Source organism: Hemitrygon akajei, chromosome 2, assembly GCF_048418815.1.
Source record: "Hemitrygon akajei chromosome 2, sHemAka1.3, whole genome shotgun sequence".
In the NCBI taxonomy this organism is placed as follows: Eukaryota; Metazoa; Chordata; class Chondrichthyes; order Myliobatiformes; family Dasyatidae; genus Hemitrygon; species Hemitrygon akajei.
Window position 1 is genome coordinate 107,519,992 of NC_133125.1, and position 22,532 is coordinate 107,542,523.

Below are 22,532 nucleotides of genomic sequence, written 5' to 3' on the forward strand. Positions count from 1 at the left end.
CTTTTTCTCTTCGTTTTCACCCTGCCTTCTGCCCCAGAAGGCAGTGGAGGCCAAGTCTCTGGATGCTTTCAAGAGAGAGTTAGATAGAGTTCTTATAGATAGTGGGGTCAAGGGATATGGGGAGAGGGTAGGAACGGGGGTACTGATTGTGTATGATCAGCCATGATCACAGTGAATGGTGGTGCTGGCTAGAAGGGCCGAATGGCCTACTTCTGCACCTACTATTGTCTATAGTACACACTAAGATGGCGTTTTCATCCCCCGAAAACGGAGATTTTCAGAAACGCTCTCCAGAGTGTGTAATTTTGAAAATGCCGGATTGGCCGGGGTAACTGGAGAAATCTGAAAACGCTGTCATGATGTGCCGGAACAGATGGTGACGGCAGCACGCCATTTCATTGTTTTCTTGAACGCAACCCAACAATTTCAGAACAGACGGCAACGAGACTGAAGCCAGAAGGGTTAGAAATGTACTCACCAAATACTTTGACCCATAACTTAACTGAATAAATAAGTATACTCACTTTGCCCTGTTTTCTGTCCTTGCTCGCATGAAGGTGGTTTACCTATTTATGCAAGTACTTCTCTGATGATAGATGTGTTACAGCCTAATGTAACATTGTATGGAAATACAAGATAACACTGATGCAGACATGTTTTATACATTTAACAAGGGGCTTTATTAATGCAACAGAGTTCATCAGTTTTTCAATGTTCGTCATCAGCCGGGTCATACTGTCTGTGAACTCCCTGTTGGTTGCCTCCATAAGCTCCAGTATTTATCATCCACACTAAACTGGATAATTTTAAAAACGCTTGTTTCGCGTAAAAACGATAGGCATCCACACTAGGTGTTTTTAAAAATATCTCTGTCCACATTAAAACGTATACTTCGGCGAATCTCCTCCTCCTGAGCATGCACAGGACACATCTACCAAAAACAAGCTACATGTTTGGTGTCGAATCTCACCGTGAAAGACTTGGTGCGTGTTTGCTCAGTTACAGACTAGAAAAATTTAAACAACAGACAGCTGTTGGCTCTCAGCAGGAGGACTTAAAACTAAAAAAAAGATCAAATACTGGAGCGTATGGAGGCAACCGACAGGGAGTTCACAGACAGTATGACCCGGCTGACAACAAACACTGAAAAACTGACAAAAACAGGACAAAGTGAGTATACTTATTTATTCAGTAAGTTATGGGTCAAAGTATTTGGTGAATACATTTCTAACTCTTCTGGCTTCAGTCTCGTTGCCATCACTCCAAAGAAAAAAGGAGGATGGTGTGGGTAAGAGCTAGTAAGTTGTGGGCATGCTATGTTGGCATTATAGCCATGGAACACCATGTGCCATTCAGTATGATCCTCGCTGATTAGACTTGATGTGAACAACACTCTTCATTGTACGTTTCATGTCCGAGACAAATAAACCTAATCTTTAAATCTCTTTAATCTTTAATGACATAGACTTTAATTCCACAGCGTGCTTTTAATGAATTATCCAAGCATTCAGAAACCAAAGCACTAATTCAACTATTACCGTAATTTCGCCACAGTATTACCTCGTTGCAGTGTCGACCTTCTTGAATATCGTCTGCTTGGCCTACGCTCGAAGGACACTTGCCGCCGTGGTTTGCTGGATTTGGTGGTCTGGTACTCTGTTCTCCCACTAGAAATCAAACAGTTTAGAAAATGAGTAACACTCATGAAGTGCTGGAGGAGCTCAGCAAGTCAGGCAGCACCTACAGAGGGAAATGAACATTCGCTGTTTCAGACTGAGACCCTTCATAACTTTGGAAATTGCTATGGCAAGACGATGATACAAAATGTGGTCAAAAAGCTGACTGCATCAATGTTGTAGCTACCTAGGACATGATTACTTTTATCCATGGAATCCCAGGACTGATGGCTCGCCAGTATGGAACTGCCATTAATCCACTCAGAGGAGAACTGGATCAGATCCCTGCATCTTTTGCTTTTGCAAGATGAAGACTTGATTGGGATCAGTTTCCCAGCCTTTCACTAATGAGCGAAAGGTTCACCCTGTTGTCCCAGATGAGTAACGTGGGCATGGAGTGGGAGGAGGGAGGAACAGCAGCTCATGAAGGAGCTGAGGACAACAAAGGACTGTACTTTGCTAAGAAAAGCCAAAAAAAAAGTTGCTCAAAACATGTCTGTATAGATATTCTCCCTTCACAGAACTGAAAATGTTACACTTCTTGAAAATTCATTATATAGCAACTGTGAAAATTAATTCCAAAATAGTATACAATGCAAGAGGTCTCAATACAGACCTCACTTAGGATTGCTTAATGCAAACTGTTGGTGGCATTTTCACACTTGCACTGATGTAATGCCAAAATAAATTTACCAAAGCACACACTCTGCACCCACTTCTACACTCATCTATAGACAAGTACTGTGTGTAGTTGGGTCGCCTACAGCAAAGATGGCATGAAGATTGAAAGTTTGCAGAGAAAATTCGCAATGTTGTCAGGACTTGAAGACCTCAGTGATAGGGAAAGGTTGAACCTTATTCCACAGTGTAGGGGAGTGAGGGGAGACTCGAAAGAGGTACACAAAATTATGAGAGCAGGCTTTTTCCACTGAGACTGGGTAATGAGTTAAGGGTGAAAGGTGAAATGTTTAAGGAAAACGAGAAGGGGAACTTCTTCAACAGAGGGTGATTAACAGTGTGGAACAATCAGCCAGCAGAAGTGGTGGATTCAGGTTTGATTTCAACACTTAAGAGAAATTTGGATAGGTATGTGATTGGGAGGGGGATGGCGGGCTAAGGTCCAGGCACAGGTCAATGGGACTAGGCAGATTAATATGGACTAGATAGGCCAAAAGGCCTGCTTTTGTGCTGCAGCGTTCTTTGACTCTGCAGTGTAATATCCAATTAAATTTATACTCAAATATCAATACAAGTAATAAGATAATCTGTGACCTCTGGTTCAGTCTAAGGGTTAAAAATTAAATATTTACAGGAACCAAGGCATTGAGGGGTGGGGGGAGCTTCACTCAAGAGAGTAATGCGAGTGTGGAACAAGCTGCCAGCAGAAATGGTAGGTGCAGGTTCAACTGTAACAGTTAAGGGAAGCTTGAATGAGCACCTGAACAGAAGGGGTACAGTTCAGGGTCAATGGGACAGGCAGAACATCAGTTCAGCATAGACTAGATGGGCTGAAGGGCCTGTTTCTGTGCTGTACTGCACTGCTCTATGACTCTGTGTAAAACAGTGGGATGCGGGTAACAAGGTAGGACTCTACGTACTCTCAAAACTAGGGCCATTCACACAGAATAATTACTAATACAAAATGGAATCAGAGAAAATTGCTTTAACCAATTCAGCATAACACTCACTGTCCCAGGATCATTAGACTGCAACGGGTATAAAAGAGATTCACAAGGATATTACCAGGACGGAAGGGTTTAAGGAGAGACTGAGATTCTTTTTCTCTTACAGACCAGGATTCTGGGGCAGGTGGAGGGGGGGTGGAATTGAGAAACATTCATAAAATTGTAAAGGGCACAGCTTAGGCGAACAGACACAATTATTTCCCCAGAGTAGCGGAGTTCCAAATAGAAGACATCAGTTTAAAGTAAGAGGGAATGATTTCAAAGAGAGCCAAGGGGTAACTTTAACACAAGGAAATCTGCAGATGCTGGAAATTCAAGCAATAAACACAAAATGTTGGTGGAATGCAACAGGCCTGACAAAGGGTCTCGGCCCGAAACGTCGACAGTGCTTCTTCCTATAGATGCTGCCTGGCCTGCTGCATTCCACCAGCATTTTGTGTATGTTGCTGAAAGGGTAACTTTTACCCCAACAAAGAGAGAACCAGAATCACAATCAGGTTTAGAATGACCAGAATATGTTGTGAAATTTATTGTTTTTGCAGCAGCGGTACTATGCAATGCAGAATAATAAAAACTGAATTACAGTACACACATAATGTGTATGTATAAAATAATTAAATAAGTAGAGCGAAAAAACTAGTGAGGTGTTCATGGGTCCAATGTCCATTCAGAAATCGGGTGGCAGAGGGGAAGCTGCTGTCCCTGAATAGCTGCGTGTATGCCATCAGGCTCAGTGTACAGTGAGACTGAAAACTTGGCTGAGTGGTGTAATAACAACAACCTCTCACTCAATGTCAATATGACCAAGGAACTGATTGTAGACTTCCAGAGAGAAAAACCAGAGGTCCATGAGCCAGTAATCATCAGAAGATCGGAGGTAGAGAGGGTCAGTAACTTTAAATTCCTGGATGTCGATATCTCAGACCCATCATATAATTATAATTGCAAAGAAAGCACGAGAGCATCTCTACCTCCTCAGCAGCCTAGAGATTTGGCATGTCATCAAAAACCTTGGCAAAATTCTAGAGATGTGTGGTGGGAAGAGAGCTGACCGGTGTGGGAACACCAATGCCTTTGAGTGGAAAATCCTACAAAAGGTATTGGATTCGGCCCAGTACATCACGGGTATAGCCCACCCAGCCATTGAGCACATCTACATGAAATGTTGCCGCAGAAAAGCATCATCCATCGTCAAACATCCTCACCACCCAGGCCACGCTCTTCTCTCGCTGCTGTCATCAGGTAGGACTCACAGCATCAAGTTCAAGAACAATTACTACCCCGCAACCATCAGAACCTTGAACAAAAGGAGATAACTACACTCATTCTCTTTCTGGTATTCCCACAACCGATGGTCTCACCTTAGGGACTCCATCTCATGCTCTCGTTATTTATTGCTATTTATTTACATTTGCATTTTCACAGCGTTTTGCTCATCGATCCCGTTTACAATTACTACTCTATAGGTTTGCTAAGTATGCCTATGCTACAGGAAAAAGAATTTCAGTGTTACACGTGGTGGCGTGAATGTACTCTGATAATAAATTGAACTCCTGTTCCTCTTTCCTGGTGGTAGCAATGAGAAGGAGGAGAAGGCATGCCCTGGATGATGGGGGCCCCTCATGATGGATGTGACCATTTTGGTGCATGGATTAAGTTGCCAGCCAAGTAGAAGAGGAGGTTAATGGACACTTGGACAGGTTCGTGGATAGGAATGATTTAGAAGGGTTTGGGTTGAACAATGGGAAAGGTAGCTGCTCAGTTGGGCAACTTGCTGAGCATGAACAAATCAGACTCCTTGTTGTACAGCTCTATGTCTTCATGACAGGCAGATACCACAGATGCAGAGAAATGTATGTGTGCAAAAGAGAAAGAATATATTGGGGGGGGGGGTGAGAAGGCTGTGAATGGTGAGAGACGGCTTATGTGGAGAATAAACACAGCATCTGGCCTGTGTGCTGTGAAAACAAGTGGCATGCATCATCTAAACAGACATTCTATACACGTGGGAACTGTAGTCATTAATCCCTTCATGGATTACATGTTCAAAAGATATTAAGCAACCGTTCATATCCCTCTTTCATTGAAGCCTTTGATGTTCCAGCCACTCCTTTAACAAGTTATCACTAATACCTTTCAGCATGATATCCAGCCATTTCTAGACACTTTCAATGAGTTACCTGCCCTGTAAGCCACCTAATCCATCTCCTCAGATCCCAGAACCTCAGAACTAATTACCTGTATCTGAACCGGGAGCCCATCCGCACAAAGGTCAGCTGGCTTGAGTTCTTTTGAACAGGTCCCCTCAGTCGGAAAAAGGCGTGGTGCTCCACAGCACACTTCCAGAGGTGCTTGCAAGCCTTGGGGTGGTCCAGCCGAAACACAAAGGTGTGCTCTTGTTCCTTCCCCTTGAGGAAACAGCAAAACGCAGTCATCAGCTTCCTGTGATCCTTTCACAATTTCAATAATTTTAAGTATCAGCCCTTTCTCAGAACATATCTCAGTAAAGCAGAAGGAATCTGAATACAGTAAACTACGACGATATTGCTCAAGTGTATCTACCATCACCATTGCTGCTGTTACAGCAATGTGTGGCATTGGGATGCATCGATCCAAAAAGTTCAAAATATATTTATTATCAATGTACATACATGTCACCATATACAACCCTGGGATTCATTTTCTTTCGGGCATACTCAATAAATTCATAATAATCAAAATAGAATACCGCACCAACTTGGAAGTTCAACCAGTGTGCACAAGTCAACAAACCGTGCAAATACAAAAACAAGTATCGAGAACATGAGATGAAGAGTCCTTGAAAGTGAGTCCATAGGTTGTAGGAACATTTCAATGATAGGGCAGTTGAAGTTCAGTGAAGTTAGCCTCTGTGGTTCAAGACTTTTATGGTTGAGGGGTAATAACTGTTCCTGAACCTGGTGGTGTTGCTGCTGAGGCTCCTGTATCTTCTTTCTGATGGCATAGTGAGAAGAGAGCATGCCCTGGATGGTGGGGTCCGATGATGGAAGCTGTATACCTGCGACAGCACTCCATGTGGATGTGTTCACTGGAGGGAGGGTTTTCCCCAATGATGGACTGGGTCGTATCACACTAACTTCTATTCTGAAGTTAACAGTGAGGAAAAGAGAATCAAGAAATGCTGTAGATAATGGACTGATGAAGGATCTGAACCCAAGATGTTGGCTATCTACTTCCCTCCAAAGTTGCTGCCTGACCTGTTGAGTTCCTCCAGTATTTTATGTGTTGCTAGCAATGAATAATTACATTTATATTTACCATGTGTACATTGAAACATACAGTGAAATGCACTGTATGCATGAACCACCAATACACCCAAGGGTGTTCTGGGGGCCAGCCCACATGTTGTTACACATCCCCACGCCATCATAGTATGCTCACCTTGTCCAGCAGAACAACACAAGCAGCAACAACATCAGAGCAAAGCAAGACAACAACAGCAAAACAAACCCCTTTCCCACCAAACTCACACACAGACCAGCCTCCAACCTTAGGTGAGGCTGCCTCCACGCCTCCGATCCGCAGCCCGAACTCTCAGAAATACCATTTGTACAAGGTTGGAGAAATTAACCAAAGACTGTAGTGGTGCTCTTAAGCTATAAAGTCAACACATTCAAAAAGAACACAGAAGGCACCAATAGTTGGATCCAAAGCAAGCAAGCAAACTTTATCACTATTCAAGAAAACTTTAATGGTTCTGGCTTGCATTCAAAAAGGAATTCTGACATGTCTAGCTCAAGAATGAATTTGTACAAGGGTTATCTAGGAGTCACAAAGGTTAAATGGAAATCATGTTATGACAACAAGGACAAGGAACTCTGACCAGTACATCTTTTAACTACTCTCCCAAGAAATGCTAAGCTCAAGTTTACAAGCTCTAATTTGACATAAATCTCCTTTCAGTGCTGTTTCAACCCCACTTCAGTGGTTGTTGGAAAGCAACAATTATCAAATACACGTTTTGCAGTCCTACAAGCAAGTTCACCAAAACGTGCAGCAGTTTCTAAGCAGTCTGGGGTCCGGATCACCGATGGCATTTTCCATACTAGGCTCATGCAACACTTATGGCTGAGACACAGCTTAGCACCCAGCCCTAGCAATCAACAAGGAGTAAGGTCTGCAAGATGTCCTTCAACTGCAATGTTCAACTCAGTCATTCTGCCATGATGCTTGGCCAGCAGAACACTGGTTACAAATTCAACCTTGTTGGTGTTGCTCAGTTGTCCCTGGTTCTGTCACACCCTGAGAAAGGTGGTCTTATCCAGCAACAGGAAAGAGATCTGAAAGCAGCTCATGGTATGGAGTTCCAGTTCAAGTTTATCTCCATGGGCGCATTTACCCAGGGTATACATGCCAGGAAAATTGGTCTTTATGGAAATACTTTACAATCAATATACGTATATAAGTTGATATTCATTGCGTTGTTTTTGTTTATTATTGTGTTCTTTATCTTATCATGTATTTTTGCTGCATTTGATCCAGAGTAACAATTATTTCATTCTCCTTTACTCTTGTGTTCTGGAAATGACATTGAACAATCTTCAATCTTTATACAACTGCAACACAGTACATTTCAAACATGACAAATTACATAAGCTTAAACATAAATCATACATAACTTACGGCTCAGAATCCCCACACTTTAAGGGGCTTACTCAAACACAGATTCTTAAGCAACAGTCACATCCCCCACAAATAAAAAGGAGAATTCATACGGCATTTCTAATGTAGCTCAAGTTGTCTGTTGCAATACCAGATAACCTGCTGCCACCAAGTCTCATCAGTGGCCTAAAGATCTGTCAAAGAAATAGACCAAGTTCAAGGACAGCTACCCCCCCCCCACCCCACCTTTCGGTTCTTGAACAAACTGGCATAACTCTAATCTCTAACTCAATGAGAACAACACTGTGGCTGCTTTGATCACTTCACACTCAAATGGGCCTTACATTTGTGTTGTTCCATTGCGTCTTCTTATAAAAACTTGGGTGTAATTTATGTTGAGTTTAGGTTTTTCTTGTGAGTGCTGCTTTTACGGTGCTCTGTGCCTGTAATAATGCTGCAGGTCAGCTGTTCATTAAACAGGTGCATGCAAGTACCGGAGTGTGTGACAATTACCCTGACTTTAACTTTAAACTTCCAGGAGCAGCAAACACAGAAAGATAAAAAGGAATGGAGCACTTCAGCAGGAACTCCCACAAGTTAATGGCTAAAGGAGCTGAGGACGTGGACTTCATCAGCATAGTTAATTCAAACAAGGACTGCAAAAGCTAGGTTGATTTTGAAATTTAAGAGAAATTCAGATTGCTGTGTGGTTGGGAGGGGTATGATCCAGGTGCAGGTCGATGGGACGAGGCAGGTTGATAGTTTGGCATGGACTGGATGGGCTGAAGAGCCTGTTTCTATGCTGTAATGTACTATGACTCAAGGTTACAAATGGAGGCAGAGAGTTCCAGAGGTTACAGAGTTAATGAGGGAGAGAGTTGTAAGCAATCGTTTTCAAAAAAATCAGTTTTTGCTGACTTAGATCCACTTCAGCTGAGAGGATGCTAAGGTGAAGAATTACGAGGACTTGTAGTTAGTTGGTGAGCAGCACAATGTTGGATGATCTCAAGTTACAAAGGAAAGCACCGAAACAGTGTAAAAATGCAAAAGGTAAGGTGACCACTTAAGTTTCCTTCACCCTATCTCAGTATTCTGTGTACATTAATGCTTGCCCACCCCTCCCACCTGAAGACACCGGGTACATTACCATTGCAAGATCAATGTCTTCATTGTTTGATGTCTCCAAAAGCCGAAATTTAAACCTCAAAACATAGCGGCAAGATTAGGCCATCCAGCCCATCGAGACAGCTCCACCATTCCACCCCATTCTCTTGCATTCTCCCTGTAACCTTTGACACCCTGACTAATCAAGAACGTACCAACCTCCACTTTAAAAATATCCAATGACTTGTCCTTCACAGCCATTCATGGATTCACCATCCTCTGGCTAAAAAAAAATTCCTTCTCATCCCTGTTTTAAATGGACATCTGAGGCTGCCTTTGTTCCTAGATGTTCACTCTCCATGTCCACTCCATCTCGAACTTCCAATATTCAATAGATTCTTTCCCCCCCCCCCCACTACTGCGAATACAGGCCCAACATTCCTCATACATTAACCCTGTCACTCCCAGGATCAAATCTGTGAACTGGGTCTGTACCCTCTCAAATGCCAGCACATCATCTCTTGGACAAGGGCCTGAAAACTGCTCACAATGCTCCAGCTGCGGTTTCACCAACGCCTTATAAAGTTTATTAAAATTTCTACTGCAGTTATTAGCCACAAGATAATCACATGCTTCACATACATTTGTATCTTGGAGACACCAACAAGTTTGACACACAGTTGCTTTAGCAACAATCCACTATCCGTACCTCACCCAAGTGGCAATTTTCATGCACCAGCCTCAACAGTGAATGATAGAGAGAGTGCCGCCGACAGCCAGCATCACAGTAGGTGTGCTAAGCAGCATATTCATGCAGGGAACACCTCTACGCTTTCACACAAAGGAACCGCTCATTAAAATTAGGAATGTACAGAGGATAGCAATTTTCTATTTGTACCACTGAGGTGGAGTGACATTCCCACGAACTGTATAGAGTCTGTAATTATATGCCTCCTTTCAGAGTAAATTCACTAATTCTCCCTTGTCATGCAGACGGTAAAGATCCCTTGGATTTATGTTAAAGAACATGACAGTTCCCTACAGCAGGCCACAGTTCCATAAAGTACGATACGGTTATTATTTCACCGATGTTGCAGAACTTAATGGTTGCCACGTTTTCACACTGCAACATTTCAGAAATACTTCGGTGGCTGCAAAGCATCTTAAGGTAATGGAAGTCACTATGCTAATCTCTTCTACCAGCAGGAAGCTATTTAGGAAGGAAAAGTGGGCAAATGCTCATGGCTTCCTCTACTAACCGTGATGAAGCCATTGTCACATTGAAGGAGCAACATCTCATATTCTGTCTGTGCAGTCTGATAGCATAAGCATTGATTTCTCTAACTTCCAGTAATTTTTACCCCTCCCCCACCTCTTCTTCCATTCCCCACTTGGGCTCCCCTCTCACATTTCCTCTTCCACTCACCTGCCCATCACCTCCCTCTGATAGTCCCCACTTTTTCCCTTTCTACCAAGGTCCACTCTCCTCTCCAATCAGATTCCTTCTTTTCCAGCCCTTTGTCCTTTCCACCTATCACCTCCCTGCTTCTTACTTCCTTCCCCACCCACCTGGCTTCAGCTGTCACCTTCTAGATTGTACTCCTCCTCCCCCTCCTTTTTATTCTGGCTCTTCCCCCTTCCTTTCCAGACCTGATAGAGGATCTCAGCCAGAAATATTGACTCTTTATTTCTCTCCATAGGTGCTGTCTGACCTGCTGAATTCCTCCAGCATTGTGTGTGTGTGTGTGTGTGTGTGTGTGGATTTCCAGCATTCAGAAGAATCTCTTGTGTTTATGCAAGTTTTCAACATCATTTGCTCGTTATGTATCATTGTCCTATGATGCGGGTGATCATGGTCTTCCATCCATCATGACGACGATTGCTCTTGGCAAATTTTTCTGCAGAAGTGGTTTCCCAATGCCATCTTCAGGGCAAAGCCTTTACAAGACAGCCATTATCAATACCTTTTAGAGACTGTCTACCTGGCATCAGTGCTCACATAACCAAAATTGTGTTATGAACCAGTGCTCATATAACTATCCACCACCTGCTTCCATGGCTTTATGGGACTCTAAGTGGGAGGCTAAGCAGGTGCTACACCTTGTCCAAGGGTGATCTGCAGACTACTGGAGGAAAGGGGTGTCTTACATCTCTTTTGGTAGAGACAAATCTCCAGCCCTTCACCCATTGCAAATTTTCCAGCTTCAAAAGTAAGAACAGGATGGGGGTGAGAGGGGGAGGGGGAGAGAGAGGGGTGAGAGGGGGAGAGAGAGGGGTGAGAGGGGGAGGGGGGAGAGAGAGGGGTGAGAGGGTGAGGGGGAGGGGGAGTGGGGAGGGAGAGGTGTGAGGGGGAGAGAGAGGGGTGAGGTGGGGGTAAGGGAGAGGGAGAGGCACACACACACACACAACGCATGCACACACACCAGGTAAACAATCAGTTTTGTTGTCCTGCAGATCAGAGTCTTACTTGGAGGCTTTGCTATTGCTTGCTCGGTGGGTGGAAGGTGCAGATGCTTTTTGCTGAAGGAAAAAGGGGTGGGGAGGGCCAATGCTTTACTATTGCTTATGCATGGGAGGAGGGAATAGGGGGAGGTTTTGGGGTTCTAACATTTTTCCTGTCATTCATTGTTTGGAGTATTTTTTCTGTTTTTGTGGATGTTTGCGAAGAAAAAGAACTTGAGGTTGTATATTGTATACATTCTCCTTTATTAAATGGAACTATTGAACCACTGTGATCATCATCTGCCCTTTTTTGATTTTCAAAACAACACCACTGCCCTTTTCACAGACTGTGAAAATAATATTCCAACGTCTTGCTACCTTACCTCTTCATCATCCTCCACCACCACTAGAGTTAGCTTGCTTTTCTTAAATTCCAGTTTGATGATTTTAGGCCTGAAAACAACAAAGATAGAGCCTTTAATTTCCAATATCAATGCCAGAACATTTTTTAAAAATAGAAGTTTCTACTCTTTACATACAAGGACTTCTTTTGTCACTAAGTTTGTACAACACCCACTAAACATAGTGCTTTGGCAGCATCAGGGGCACTGATTAAGTTTAATAAGACCAGTATCACATAAAACTGAAAAGCTGACACACATTTCAAATGTAACACAGTCGAAGAGCTCAGTGAATCTACATTATGTGGCACGTGTCCAATTGGTTAAGGCATCAGTCCAATGATCTGAAGGTCGCTAGTTCGAGCCTTAGCTGAGGCAGCGTGTTACGTCCTTGAGCAAGGCACTTAACCACACATTGCTCTGCGATGACACCAGTGCCAAGCTGTATGGGTCCTAATGCCCTTCCCTTGGACAACATCGGTGGCGTGGAGAGGGGAGACTTGCAGCATCACAACTGCCGGTCTCCCATACAACCCTGCCCAGGCCTCAGTCATCATCCAAAATCGATGGACAGCCGAAGAAACTACATTGCATCGGTGGGGTGCCACATTATCGTAGCGGTGAGCAGAATGCTCTTATAGCTCAGGTGTTCCAAGTTCTGGTGCTGTTGGCAAGGAGGCAGTATGTTCTCCCTGGGAACCACATGGGTCTCCTCCAAGTGCTCCGGTTTCCTCCCACAATCCAAATGTGCACAGTTTGGTAGGTTAACTGGTCGTTGTAAATTATCTAGTCATTAGGTCAGTGTTAAATTGCCTCTTAAAGTCCAACCCTACATTCCTATCCTGAAAAGTGTTAACAGTTAAGACTGGTCAACAGGGCTCTGGTGAAGTTGTATACAAAAATCCCCTGTACAGTGGATACAACAGATTACAGAAGCATTGATGAATTCCAACCACACCATGGAGATGGGAGGTCATCAATGGCCTACGCTCCATTGGGAGCCAAGGGCCCAAGAAGAAGGTGGTCAATGCTCAATAGGTGGGTCGCTTGTGTCACAGCTCGTTGGGCCGGAAGGCCCAGTTCCACGCTATATCTCTAAATAAACGAATCAAAATGAAACTAAACATCAGGCTTTCACTTCAGGATATCAGCTGAGGATCTCCATTACATTACAAGTAAACGGTCGCTTACTTGGTGAACCAATCATGTACTCAGAGACCGTCTCCAAAGCAGATGCCTGCTTGGATGACATGGAAGGAAGTACTGTCACATTATGTCAATGATAATAAGATGAAGGAACAAACTAACCAGAAGAAAAGTCCAATCTTGGTTTCTCCTTCGAATACCAGTACTCCTGTTGGGGTCAAGCCCAGGGTGTATTCATTTCCATCCCTTCCCTAAGTAGACAAACAGGAAGAAAAGTCATGGTTCAAAACAGGTACTTACTCTCTACCGCAGTAAGGACAAGGAAATTCAGTTGCATGATTAGTTGCATCACCACCTGCTCCAATGCACGGAATCGAAAAAGCATAGCACCCAACAACTTACAGAATTAGGGCACTTAGCCCATTGAGTCTGCTCCATCGTGGCTGATTTGTTTTCCCTCTCAACCAAATTCTCCTGCCTTCTCCCCGTAACCTTTGCCACGTTGATTAATTGAGAAGCTAACAACTTCCGCTTTAAATATCCTCAAGGACACAGATTCACCACCTTCTGGCTAAAGAAATTTTTCCTCATCTCTGTTCTAAGTGGACATCCCTCATTTCTGAGGCTGTGTCCTCCGGTCCTACATTCCCACGCTACAGGGAACATTACCTCCATATCCACTCTATCTAGGCCTTTCAATATTTGATAGGTCTCAATGAAATTCAGCGCACCTGCCCCCCCCCCCCCCCATTCTTCTAAACTCTAGCGAGTACAGGGTTAGAGCCATCAAACACATGTTAACCCTTCATTCCCAGGATCATTCTTGTGAACCTCCTTTGGACACTCTCCAATGCCATCTTTTCTTAGAAAATGGGCCCAAAACGGTTCAACATGCTCCAAGTATGATCTGACCAATGCTCATAAAGCCACAGCATTATATCCTGCTTTTGTATTCTAGATCTCTCGAAAAGAATGCTTACATTGCACTTGAGTTCCTTACCAGCAACTCAACCTGCAAGTTAACCTTTAGTTAACCTGCACGAGGACACCCAAGTCCCTTTGCACCTCTGATTTTTGAATTTTCTCCCCATTTAGAAAACAGTCTTCACCCTTATTCCTTCTGCCAATGTGCATGATCATACACTTCCCTGCACTACAATCCATGTACCACCTCCTTTCCCATTCCCCTCAATTTGTCCAAGTCCTTCTGCAGACACCCTGCTTCCTCAACACTACCATGTGACCTACCTACCTTCATACTTTTCAGCTTCTCAAGTACCTTCTCCTTATTAATTGCAATGATACTCACTTCTGCCTCCTGACACTCTAGAATTTCTGGCATTCTGCTAGTGTTTTCCACAGTGACGAGAGAGACAAAATACTTACTAAGCTCCTCTGTTCTTTGTTCCCCATTATTAACACTCCAATATCCTTTTCCGATGGTCCAATATCCACTCGTCTATCTTTTACTCCATATATCGGAAAAATCCCTTTTTTAATCTTTTACATTATTAGCTAGCTTACCTTCATATTTAGACCATAAGACATAGGAGCAGAATTAGGCCATCAGGCCCATTGATTCTGCTCCACCATTCAATCATGGCTGATCCCTTTTTTCCTATCTCCTCCTCAACCCCAGTTCCGGGTCTTCTCCCCATAACCTTTGATGCCATGTCCAATCAAGAACTTATCAAACAAGAGAAAATCTGCAGATGCTTGAAATCCAAGCAACACACACAATGCTGGAGGAACTCAGCAAGCTAGGCAGCATCTATGATAGATAGATAAATAGGTAGATAGATGCTGCCTGGCCTGCTGAGTTCCTCCAGCATTTTGTGTGTGTTGCTTCCCTTCATATTTCATCTTTCCTCATTATGGCTTTTTTTGGCTGCCTTCTATTAGTTTTTAAAAGCTTCTCAATCTTCTAACTTTCCACTAATTTTTTCTATATTTTCTGCCCTCTCTTGCTTTTTTATTTGTATTTGACTTCCCTTGTCAGCCATGGCTGCCTCATCCTCCCTTTAGAATATTTCATCTTCGGGATGTATCTATAGTGCACCTTCCGAATTCTCCCAGAAACTCCAGCCATTGTTCTGCCATCATCCTTGCTAGTGTCCCCTTCGAATCAACTTCGGCCAGCTCCTCTCTCATGCCTCTGTAATTCCCTTTACTGTAATACTGATGCATCTGATCTTATTTCCTTCTCAAACTGCACTGTGAATTCTATCATATTATGATCACAGGCTCCTAAGTGTTCCTTTACATTAAGCTCCCAAATCAAAACTAAGTCATTACATAACGACCAGTACACACCACCCCCTCTGCCTACCTGCCCATCCTTTCAATACAATGTGTATTCTTGGATGTTAAGCTCCCAACTATGATCTTCTTCCAGCCACAACTCAGTGATGCCCACAACATGATAACTGCAAATGACACTAATTGCGCTACAAAATTATCTACACTATTCCGTATACTGCGTGCATTCAAATATAACAGCCACGGTCCAGTATTCATCACTTTTTAAAATTATTTTGACCCTCTGTTACAGTTTAACTCATCCCACTGACTGCAATTTTACCCATCATCTGCCTGTTGTTCCTCACAGTCTCACTACACGATGTATCTAGTTGTACATCACCTGTCCCATCCTCAGCACTAACACTCTGGTTCCCATCTCCATGCCAAATTAGCTTCAACTTTCCTCAACAGCTCTACCAAACCTGCCCCAAGGATATTGGTCCCCCTCAGGTTCAGACATAACCTGTCCTTTTTATACAGGTCATACCTTCCCCAGAAGAGATCCCAATGATCCAGAAATCTGAAATGCTGCTGCCCCTTGCACAGTTCTTCAGCCACACATTCATCTGCTAAATCATCCTATCCTTCCGTTCACTGTGGCACAGACAACAATCCAGAGATTACTACACTGGAGGTCCTGCTTTACAGATTTCTGCCTGACTCCCTATATTCTCTCTTCAGGACCTTCCTCATTTTCCTACCCATGTCATTGGTACAAATATGTACCTTGGCTTCCTACTGTTCACCCTCCCCCATTAGAATACCATAGACCAGATCTGAGACATTCCTGACCCTGGCACCTGGGAGGCAACATACCATCCGGGAGTCTCTCCTTAAGTCCCCAAAATCTGCTTTCTGCTCCTCTAATTATTAACTCTCAGTACTACACTCCTCTTCTCCCCTCTTCCCTTTAGATCCACAGAGCCATACTCTGTAAAATATCTGAAGGGAATCTGAGGGGCAATCTTCATTCTTTGAAGTAGCAAGTGAGAAAATGACATCGCTGCAAGACGGCAGCCATTTGAAAAGAGCAAGTCTCATCAGGAGTGAGCTTTATTTGTGCCAATAAAGAAAGAGAGGTGTAAAAGCAGGACGGCCATTGTTGGAGTGGGCCAGTATTAGACTGCGAGAATAGACGGAGGCTAAAGGTGCTGAATCATTTGTTATCATTTATTTTGATTACGGAATCAAAATAGGTTATTGAGAGAGGCAAGTGAAGAGAATACTAGTGCCTTGACCAATATCTTCGGGTCCTCCCTGGCCACAGGCAAGGTTCTGGAGAACCGGCGAACAGTTAATGTTGTTCACTATTCAAGAGGGGAACACAGGATAATCCCGGAAACTATAGACTGGTGAGTCTCACATCAATGGTAGAGAAGTTACTTGAGACAATTCTTAGGGGTAGGATTTATGAGCATTTGGGAAACCGTGGCCTAATTAGGGAGAGCCAGCATGGCTTTGTAAGGGGCAAGTCACATCTTACCAACTTGATTGAGTTTTTTGACGAGGTGATGAGGGTGATTGGTGAAGGTAGAACTGTGAAGGCTATCTACATGGATGTTTAACAATGTCCCTCCACAGATTGAGATGAATTGGCCATTTGGATTCAGAACTACCTTGCCTATTGAAGGTGGCGGCCAAAGAAACTTATTCTAGCTGGAGGTCTGTGATTACTGGTGTTCTACACGGATCTGCACTGGGACCACTGCTGTTTGTGATGCATACAAATGACCTGATTGAAAATGTAGATGGGTGGGTTAGTAAGTTTGCAGATAATACAAGGATTGGTGGCATTGTGGATAGAGTAGAAGACTGGCAAAGAATACATCTGGATATAGATCAGTTGCAGACATGGGCGGAGAAATGGTAGATGGGGTTTAACCCGGCCAAATGTGAAGTATTGCACCTTGGTGGAATGTACATGTACTCTGTTAAAGGCAAGATTTTTAAGTGTTGATGAGCAGAGGCCCAAGTTCATAGCCCCCTGAAAGTGGTTTCACAGGCCAATAGGCTGGTTTAGAAGGCTTATGGCATGCTTGTCTTTATTAGCTGAGATACTCAAGTGAGGAGATTATATTGCAGCTTTACAAAACTCTAGTCAGGTTGTCCATGGAGTACAGCATGCAGTTCTGGTCACTGTTATAGGATGTCGAGGCTTTGGAGAGGGAGCAGAAGAGGTTCACCAGGATGCAGCCTGGTTTAAAGAACGTGCTAAAACGAGAGTCTGGACAAACTGGGGTTGCTTTCTCAAGAGCGTCGGAGGCTGAGGGGAGATCTGATGAAGATTTATAAAATTATGAGGCACAGGCAGAGTAGACAAACAGTAACTTTTTCCAAGGATTGAAATGTCTAATACCAGAGGGCACGCATTTAAAATGAGAGGAGGCAAGTTCAAAGGAGATGTGAGGGGCAAGTTTTAGACACAGAATGGCGGATGCCTGGAATGGTGGTGGTAGAAGCGGAAACATTAGAAACCTTTAAGGGATGTCTAAATAGGCACATGAATGTGAGGAAAATGGAAGTATATGGACATTGTGTAGACAGAGAGGATTAGTTTAGTTGGCCATTTTATTACTAATTGATTTGGTTCAGCACAACATTGTGGGCCGAAGGGCCTTTTCCTGTGCCGTACTGTTCCATGTATAATAATTTCACTCAGAGAGTGGTGTGGATGTGGAACCAGCTGCCAGCAGAAGGGCAGAAGTGGTAGATCTGGGTACAAATGTAACATTTAACAGAAATTTGGACAGCTACGTATGGGGCGAGAGAGGTATGAAGGGATACAGTCTGAGTGCAAGTAGATGGGATTAGAGAGAAAACCAGACCAGCACAATCTAGAAGATGGGCTGAAAGATCTATTCTCTGCTGTGTGGCTCGGTGACAGGATGTGATGCTGTGGCTTTTTGGGGCATCAGTCAGATCGCACTTGGAGTATGGTGAGCAGTTTTGGGCCCCTTAGCTTAGAAAAGATGCGCTGGCATTGGAGAGGGTACAGAGGAGGTTCAAGAGGATGGCAACACACACAAAATGCTGGTGGAACACAGCAGGCCAGGCAGCATTTATAGGGAGAAGCGCTGTCGACGTTTCGGGCCGAGACCCTTCGTCAGAGGATGGTTCTGGGAATGAAAGGATTAACACGAGGAGCATTTGATGGCTCTGGCCTGTACTTGCTGGAGTTCAGATGAATGGGGGGGGGGGGGGGGGGGAAACGTATTGAAACCTATCAAATATTGAAAGGCCTAGGCAGAGTGTATGCTGAGAGGATGCTTCTCATAGTGGCTGAGATCAGCTTCAGAATAGAGCAACATCTATTTAGAACAGAGACAAGGAGTAGTTTCTTTTGCCAGAGAGAAGTAGATCTGTCAAATCCATTGCCACAGAGGCTTTACAGGCCAAATCATTGGGTATACTTAAGGCGGAGGTTGATAGGTTCTTGATCAATCAGGACATCAAAAATTATGGGAAGAAGGCAGGAGAATGGAGTTGAGAGGGATAATAAATCAGCCATAATGGAACGGCAGAGCAGGCTCGATGGGCCAAATGGTCTAATTCTGCTCCTATGGCTTATGATTCTATAATTCTACCAGGGCTACGAGCAACACCTCAGAAATGACGCATTTCCTTTGAAACAATAGATGTGTTTTTCAACAAATCCTCTCACTTCATGTTGTAAAGCAAGTTAATCAACATGTTTTCAAATACCTAAGGTGTCAGCAAAACTGAAGTTTGTACATCAAACCTCAATGCAAACCTCTGAGAAAGCATAAATTTAATTGTTCTAAGTAATAAAATGAAACAAAAAAAAACATTACTTCTGAGAATTAGCCATGACCTACAAGCAACCAGGTCGCTTAGAAAACAGAAAATCTGAAATGAAAGAAATTTAACAACCCCCCTCCCCCCCGCCGCGTCAAAATTAAACAGAAGTTTAGCTTCAATTATTTCATGATCTGGAATTATTCGATTTCACTGCAAACTATATAAACACAAGAAATTCTGCAGATGCTGCAAGTCCAGAGCAAACACACAAAGTGCTGGAGGCCCTTGATCAGGTCAGGCAGCATCTATGGAGAGGAATATAAAATCAACATTTTGGGTAGAGACCCTTCATCAGGAAGTGGGGAAGAAACCAGAATAAGGAGGTTAGGGGTGGGGGAGGAAGGAGAATAAACTGGCAGGTGAGAGGTGAGGAGGAAGATAGGTGGGTGGGGAGGGGTGGTGACAAGAGAAGCTGGGAGGTACAAATACAAATTAAAAAGTAATAAAGATCTGCAAAGACTAAAAATGTTACTGATTGGTTTGGTCTCCAAATGGAAAGCTGTCGAGCTGGCCAAAGAGAGGGAAATATAAGCTGTCAACAAGGTTAACTGGGCAGTGATTGAACAAAAGCAGTTAGAGAGTGAGAACATCGACAAACGGATGTAGGAGTTCCAGAATGCAGAGCAGGACATCAGGTTACACATGTCCTTCACTCCTAGAGGAGGAAAACAAACAAAAAACTGAGGCAATATTGCAGGCAGATCACTGATTCAGACTGAAAATCAAGTTACCTGAAATTGTACAATTCAACATCGAGGTCAAACACAGACCATAGAACATCACAGCACAGTACTGGCCCTCTGGCCTACAACGTTGTGCCGATCTTTTAACCTCTCAAAGATCAGTCCAATATGTCCCTCCTACAGAGCCCTCCGTTTTTCTATCATCCACATGCCGAAGTTTCGTATATATCCTTAATATATGTGTCTCTAGCACCACAATGGCAGGGCACTCCATGCACCCAATACTCTCTGTGCGAGGAACTTACCTCAGACATCCCCCTTTATACTTTGCCCCAATGACCTTAAAATTATGCCTCTTCATATTAGCCATTTCCACCCTGAGAAAAAGTCTCTGGCTATCTGCACAAACTATGCCTCTCATCATCTTTTACACCTCTATCAAATCACCTCTCATCCTCCTTCGCTCCAAAGGGAAAAGCTCTAGCTCATTAAGAACTCTCTCTAACTCAGGCAGCAGCCTGGTAAATCTTAAGCATTAACCACTGAGATTCCCATAAACACAGCCCGACCTGCTACTTGTCTGCTGCATTTTCTGTTTTTATTTTAAATGTTTTAAAATGTTTATTGACACGGCAGAAAGCAGAAATGAGAACTTTTTCTCTCTCAACAAATGCTGAAGAAAAGGAGGGTTTTCAATATCACATCTGCAGTTAAGCTAACACAGGAAGCAAAGATCTCATTCTATCCATGACATCAACATTACTAGACATTCCAACCCTTACCTTGACTTTGTGCATGTCGACACCATACATCTCCAGCCACTTGGCTTTGTTGAGATAGTTTATTTCTGCTTGAGAGGGCGTCTGACCTCTGCAAAGAGAAAAGATGGTGAAATTCGGCCGCTCAGGGGTAGCTCTGCAGATCACGCCTCCAGAACAGAAGGTTGTGAGTTCAAGCCCCGTTTCAGAATGAAACACAAGAGACAGGGACAGGCAAGTGCAACACTAACTCAGGGACGGTTACTTCAATTGAAATGCAGCATAAATTCTGAATCAGATTCAGGTTTAATATCACTGGCATACACTGCGAAATTTGTTATTGTCATCTAACAAGTGCTTAACTGCCATGCTACTTTCTCAAATTGTCATTAAAATTGCGGGATTGTGGGGTCAAGGTTGCTCCTTCACTCAACATGTCGTATGACAGATTCTATTGTCAATGATCACATTGCTCTTTTGGGGGTCCTGCTGTGCAAAATGTAAGAACAATAATTTCATAAAGTGCGCATTAGCTGCAAAGTGCACTGAAGATCTTAAAGTCAGGAAAGGCTCCAGATTTTCAAAGACCACCCAACATGATTCAATACAACTGCACAATAGTGTAGCAGTTAGTGCTACGTTATTGCAGCTCGGGCATTGGAGCTCAAGAGTTCAATTCCAACATCATCTGTAAGAAGTCTACATGTCCTCCTCGTGGAATGCGTGGGTTTTCTCCAGGTGTTCTGGTTTCCTCCCACAATACAAAGACGTACCAGTCGGTAGGTCAATTTATCACTGTAAATTGCCGGTGATTAGGCCAGGGTTGATCAAGGGCTGCTCAGGTCCCATGGCTCGGAGGGCAGGCGGATGGAGGAAGGGAAGACAGGAGTGAGGGGCCAGTGACGTCACAAAAAGCAGGAGAAATATAATGCAGCTAGTTACTCTCATCAACAACCAAATGGGCGATACCACTGGCAACACCATCATGGAGCAAGTTCCAAGCTTCCCTACTGGATTCTCCCACACATCAAATCATCAGAGCTGGCCTGACCGATACGTGCATGCACGCATTTCCATCTACCGACAGCCAGGTTATCACAAATCAGACTGAAAGATGCCAAATCCCTTTTCATCAACCATTGGCCCAATGGAGGTCAGCTGTCGATGTACACACTGAGATTTGGGGTCAATTCACACAAGGGTGTGACTTTGTGCCTGCCACTCCCCACTCCCAAAAAATACAAGAACCAGGAGAATTTCTTTCAACATTTGACCTCCTCTCAATATACTGTGCCACAGTGCCCAAAGCCAATGAGAATGGTGCTGATGGAAAACATTCCTCTTGTGGGCATACTCAATGAATCCATAATAGAATAATAACCATAATAGAATCAATGAAAGAGCACACCAACTTGAGCGCTCAACCAGTGTGCAAAAGACAACAAAACTGTGCAAATACAAAAAGACATAAGCATTAAATATCGAGAACACGAGATGAAGAGTCCTTGAGAATGGGTTCATTGGTTATGAGAACAGTTCAGTGAAGTCAAGTGGTTCAGGAGCCTGATGGTTGAGGAGTGATAACTGTTCCTGAACCTGGTGGTGTGAGTCCTAGGGTTCCTATACCTTCTTCCTGATGGCAGCAGCGAGAAAAGAATAAGGAAGCCCACAGCTCTCCTGGAGAACCTGCAAACTCCTGTTTCTCCTGTTCCTGAAGATAAATGCCTTTAAGTCTTTCTTTCCTTGAGCATGCCACACAAGGCTAAGACTGCAGTCAATCTGATGACAATGGTGGAGCCCAACCTACATCAGTAAAACAGAACATTATTGGATTCCAGGTGGATTCCAGACTCACTTGCCCAGGAAGAGACAAAAT

At 43.6% G+C, this 22,532-nt stretch overlaps 1 protein-coding gene across 2 annotated transcripts in view; it reads right to left on the reverse strand.

The window, feature by feature from the left end:
- The window catches only part of epb41l5 (erythrocyte membrane protein band 4.1 like 5), a 215,138-nt gene that overhangs the window by 82,115 nt on the left and 110,491 nt on the right, over positions 1–22,532 (reverse strand). For both annotated transcript variants that reach the window (XM_073026976.1, XM_073026985.1), the window contains exons 8-12: positions 20,681–20,768; positions 13,258–13,346; positions 11,932–12,001; positions 5,600–5,769; positions 1,561–1,667 (exon numbers count right to left, since the gene is read on the reverse strand). In XM_073026976.1, the coding sequence (XP_072883077.1) occupies positions 1,561–1,667; positions 5,600–5,769; positions 11,932–12,001; positions 13,258–13,346; positions 20,681–20,768 (524 nt within the window). The remainder of the gene's footprint in view (positions 1–1,560; positions 1,668–5,599; positions 5,770–11,931; positions 12,002–13,257; positions 13,347–20,680; positions 20,769–22,532) is intronic.